This window comes from Taurulus bubalis (assembly GCF_910589615.1).
Source record: "Taurulus bubalis genome assembly, chromosome: 12".
Classification (NCBI taxonomy): Eukaryota; Metazoa; Chordata; class Actinopteri; order Perciformes; family Cottidae; genus Taurulus; species Taurulus bubalis.
The window spans coordinates 26453317-26458624 of record NC_136600.1 but is presented as its reverse complement, the minus strand read 5'-3'; the positions used below and the strand labels follow the sequence as shown (position 1 = coordinate 26458624).

The following is a 5308-nucleotide window of genomic DNA, read 5'->3' as shown; positions in this document are numbered from 1 at the left end:
ATTGCTCCCTAGCGCCCCCTTTAGTTGTAAAATATATCCATAATTTACACCTAAGATCGATTGACAGACAAAATAGTAAAATTAATGTTTTCTTTCCTCGAGAATGAAAAAAACATTTATAGAACAAAAATAGAACAAAAATCTCTAAATTGAGCATGAAAAAGATATGGATCAATACTGGCCTCAGACATCTGGTGTATGATCTAAGCATGCTATAGTTTTATTATGTAGGGAACCAAGCCTTTAGTGGATGGACATGATGTCTTCAGTCTTGTTTAACTGGAGGCTGCAGTACCGGCTGCAGGCCAGCAGGGGGCGCTGCGTCACATGACCCCACTGCCTGGGTTCTACAGAGCGGATTCATGATTTATCTTTGAATCCTCATACATCAGAAAATACTGTCAACAGACATAAATACATCTAAAGTACTCCATGTTTTTAAGTCATAAAACGTTTTAAATCGTCGACATGCTGCAGAACCGGAACCGTTCCGTGTGTCTGCAGCACAACTACATGACCAACGCGTGTGCTCCGTTAACATGATGCTTTAACCTGTGTTAACATGATGCTTTAACGTGTGTTAACATGATGCTTTAACATGTGTTTACATGTTTACATGATGCTTTAACGTGTGTTTACATGATGCTTTAACCTGTGTTAACATGATGCTTTAACATGTGTTTACATGTTTACATGATGCTTTAACGTGTGTTTACATGATGCTTTAACATGTGTTTACATGTTTACATGATGCTTTAACGTGTGTTAACATGATGCTTTAACGTGTGTTTACATGATGCTTTAACATGTGTTTACATGTTTACATGATGCTTTAACGTGTGTTAACATAATGCTTTAACGTGTGTTTACATGTTTACATGATGCTTTAACGTGTGTTTACATGATGCTTTAACATGTGTTTACATGTTTACATGATGCTTTAACGTGTGTTAACATAATGCTTTAACGTGTGTTAACATGATGCTTTAACGTGTGTTAACATAATGCTTTAACGTGTGTTAACATGATGCTTTAACGTGTGTTTACATGATGCTTTAACGTGTGTTAACATGATGCTTTAACGTGTGTTTACATGATGCTTTAACGTGTGTTTACATGATGCTTTAACGTGTGTTTACATGATGCTTTAACGTGTGTTTACATGATGCTTTAACGTGTGTTTACATGATGCTTTAACGTGTGTTAACATGATGCTTTAACGTGTGTTTACATGATGCTTTAACATGTGTTTACATGATGCTTTAACGTGTGTTAACATGATGCTTTAACATGTGTTTACATGATGCTTTAACGTGTGTTTACATGATGCTTTAACATGTGTTTACATGTTTACATAATGCTTTAACGTGTGTTAACATAATGCTTTAACGTGTGTTAACATGATGCTTTAACGTGTGTTAACATGATGCTTTAACGTGTGTTAACATGATGCTTTAACGTGTGAACATGTGACCTGCAGTAGGAAGAGGAGGAGGAGAAGAAGAAGAAGAAAAAGAAAAAGAAAAAGAAGAAGCAGAAGCAGAACAAGAACAAGAACAAGAAGAAGAAGAAGAGGAAGAGGAAAAGGAAGAAGAGGAAGAAGAAGAGGAAGAAGAGGAAGAGGAAGAAGAGGAAGAGGAAGAAGAGGAAGAAGAAGAGGAAGAAGAGGAAGAGGAAGAAGAGGAAGAAGAAGAAGGCCGCTCACTGAAACGTTTCCTAACTGCAGATCTATCGTAACTTATGGATCCTAAATAAAAATCCTGTTTTGAAGCTTCCTGTTTGGCGGGACTGTCTGTCGCCATCTTGTTTCTGCAGCCAGTGAACAGGAAGTGACCATATTAGGACTAAAGAGGAAAACTGAAGTTCTATTTCCACCGGTTGGAGTCCCTGACCGGTTACAGTCCCTGACCGGTCCAGAACCCGCCGGTGGGCCAGGTGGTTATTTTAGGCGGCCGCTCGGTGCCCGTACAAGTCTCCGTCTATTTTTACCTCAAGCTTTTGTCTGGCGCGTTTACAGCGACCAGAACCTGAGCGAGGGGCCGGACTGGAACCAGACCAGAACCTGAGCGAGGGGCCGGACTGGAACCAGACCAGAACCTGAGCGAGGGGCCGGACTGGAACCAGACCCCCAGACTGGAACCAGACTAGAACGAGACCCCCCCGTCCCCCCCCCGTCTGAAGCGTTCACCCGGCGGTGGAACCGGAGACGGGTCAAGTGGGTTCAAGAGCGGCGCTGAAGGTGAACGGCGGGCCAAACCAACGCCAGGTGTCACGTTTCTGAGTACAGTGTGTGTGTGTGTGTGTGTGTGTGTGTGTGTCTGTGTGTGTGTCTGTATGTATGTGTGTGTGTGTGTCTCTGTTTCTGTGTACAGTGTGTGTGTGTCTGTATGTGTGTGTGTGTGTGTCTCTGTTTCTGTGTACAGTGTGTGTGTGTGTCTGTGTGTCTGTACGTGTGTGTGTGTGTCTGTGTACAGTGTGTGTGTGTGTCTGTTTCTGTGTACAGTGTGTGTGTGTGTCTGTGTGTCTGTACGTGTGTGTGTGTCTGTGTACAGTGTGTGTGTGTCTGTTTCTGTGTACAGTGTGTGTGTGTGTGTGTGTCTGTGTGTCTGTACGTGTGTCTGTATGTATGTGTGTGTGTGTCTGTGTGTCTGTACGTGTGTGTGTGTGTCTGTGTACAGTGTGTGTGTGTGTGTGTGTGTGTGTCTGTGTGTCTGTACGTGTGTCTGTATGTATGTGTGTGTGTGTCTCTGTTTCTGTGTACAGTGTGTGTGTGTGTCTGTACGTGTGTGTGTGTCTGTGTACAGTGTGTGTGTGTCTGTTTCTGTGTACAGTGTGTGTGTGTGTGTGTGTCTGTGTGTCTGTACGTGTGTCTGTATGTATGTGTGTGTGTGTCTGTGTGTCTGTACGTGTGTGTGTGTCTGTGTACAGTGTGTGTGTGTGTGTGTGTGTGTGTGTGTGTCTGTACGTGTGTCTGTATGTATGTGTGTGTGTGTCTCTGTTTCTGTGTACAGTGTGTGTGTGTGTGTGTGTGTGTCTGTGTGTCTGTATGTGTGTGTGTGTCTGTGTACAGTGTGTGTGTGTGTGTGTGTCTGTGTGTCTGTACGTGTGTGTGTGTCTGTGTACAGTGTGTGTGTGTGTCTGTTTCTGTGTACAGTGTGTGTGTGTGTGTGTGTCTGTACGTGTGTGTGTGTGTGTGTCTGTGTACAGTGTGTGTGTGTGTGTGTGTGTGTCTGTATGTGTCTCTGTTTCTGTGTACAGTGTGTGTGTGTGTGTCTGTACGTGTGTCTGTATGTATGTGTGTGTGTGTGTGTCTCTGTTTCTGTGTACAGTGTGTGTGTGTCTGTATGTGTGTGTGTGTGTCTGTTTCTGTGTACAGTGTGTGTGTGTGTGTGTGTGTGTGTGTGTGTGTCTGTACGTGTGTGTGTGTCTGTGTACAGTGTGTGTGTGTCTGTTTCTGTGTACAGTGTGTGTGTGTGTGTGTGTCTGTACGTGTGTGTGTGTCTGTGTACAGTGTGTGTGTGTGTCTGTATGTGTCTCTGTTTCTGTGTACAGTGTGTGTCTGTGTGTCTGTACGTGTGTGTGTGTCTGTGTACAGTGTGTGTGTGTCTGTTTCTGTGTACAGTGTGTGTGTGTGTGTGTGTGTGTGTGTGTGTCTCTGTTTCTGTGTACAGTGTGTGTGTGTGTCTGTATGTGTCTCTGTTTCTGTGTACAGTGTGTGTGTGTGTGTGTGTGTGTCTCTGTTTCTGTGTACAGTGTGTGTGTGTGTGTGTGTGTGTCTGTGTGTCTGTGTACAGTGTGTGTGTGTGTGTCTCTGTTTCTGTGTACAGTGTGTGTGTGTGTGTGTGTGTGTGTGTGTGTCTCTGTTTCTGTGTACAGTGTGTGTGTGTGTGTGTGTGTGTGTGTGTGTGTCTGTGTACAGTGTGTGTGTGTCTGTGTGTCTGTACGCGTGTGTGTCTACACGTGTGTGTGTGTCTGTATGTGTGTGTGTGTCTGTGTACAGTGTGTGTGTGTCTGTTTCTGTGTACAGTGTGTGTGTGTCTGTTTCTGTGTACAGTGTGTGTGTGCCTGTGTACAGTGTGTATGTGTGTGTGTGTGTGTGTGTGTGTGTCTGTGTACAGTGTGTGTGTGTGTGTGTGTTTCTGTGTACAGTGTGTGTGTGTATATGTGTGTGTGTGTAACACATGAAGCATAGGCTTCTATACAACCAGAGGACTTCTTACCCAGGTAGTTGACCAGGATCCAGTCTTCATCGTCCTCTTCCTCCTCACCGTCTCCGGTCCGGCTGCGTTGGCTCAGCTCCTCGTCTTCGTCCCCGAACAGAGCGCTGGTGAACCTCTGGAACATCTCAGGACGTCCTGCGGGGCGCGAGGCCGAGGGAGGGTCTGCGGGGCGGGGAGGAGGAGGAGGAGGCTCGTTGCTCGGGGCGACGGCGGGGAGGCGTGGCGGCGCTGGCTTTGGTCATCAGCGGCGGGGCGTCGCGGTCTTACAGCTAAAGTGCATCAGAGGTCAAAGATCATCTGGAGGCCGGCAGACAGCGGCTGGACATCGCTCAGCGAGAGAGTGCAAAATACAAAAGGAGCCCTGAGGGGAGAAAGAGTTTATAATTATTATAATAACTTTATTTATAGCACCTTTAACAACAAAGTGCTCTACAGAGAAGCAAATATGTAAACATTCCATTTCATAAGACTTGGAACACAGTGATGCTAACAGGAAGTTAGCATCACTGTGTCACTTCCTGTTAGCATTCATGATACATAAATATTCTGCAGCTCAAATTTAGTCTCGAGTCCTAATTTATATGACTTTGTGGTATTTAAATGAGATATTTGGCGTTTATTGGTTCATGTTTGCGTCACCAATGGGTTTCATGACTTTTTCATGACTTTAACCCAAATGTCCATGACAAACATTTAGTGAAATCTGGGTGTAAACAGTAAAAAGTGAGTAAATGTAGTATTTAAACTAACAATGAGAACACAAAGCATACAGTAAACCTTAAATGACTCAAATGAATGAGACAATAGTTTGATTAAAAGAATAAACATTTATATAGATGCCTGTATGAATGCCTGCTTATATTTTGAGTCTTTCTTTTAAAAGCATATTCATTATTTCAAACTCAGCGTAAATGAACAACATGAACACATGAATATAACACATTTACATGACTTTTACTAAACTTTGGGGATTTTATTTTTTTCAAGGACTTTTCCAGGTTTTCCGTGACCGTATGAACCCTGTGAGCTCTGCTTCTGGCCTCAGCTGCTCTCAAGACGTCTGACACGCCGTTAAAATTAGTTTTTTA

The 5308-nt window shown here is 43.8% G+C and overlaps 1 protein-coding gene across 1 annotated transcript in view; it reads right to left on the bottom strand.

The window, feature by feature from the left end:
- Nucleotides 1–4344, bottom strand: part of tp53inp1 (tumor protein p53 inducible nuclear protein 1) — a gene marked incomplete at both ends in the record, with an annotated part of 6807 nt that extends 2463 nt beyond the window's left edge. The window contains one exon of the mRNA XM_079227392.1: nucleotides 4221–4344. Within this exon, the coding sequence (XP_079083518.1) occupies nucleotides 4221–4344 (124 nt within the window). The remainder of the gene's footprint in view (nucleotides 1–4220) is intronic.
- Between the last annotated feature and the right edge of the window lie 964 nt (nucleotides 4345–5308).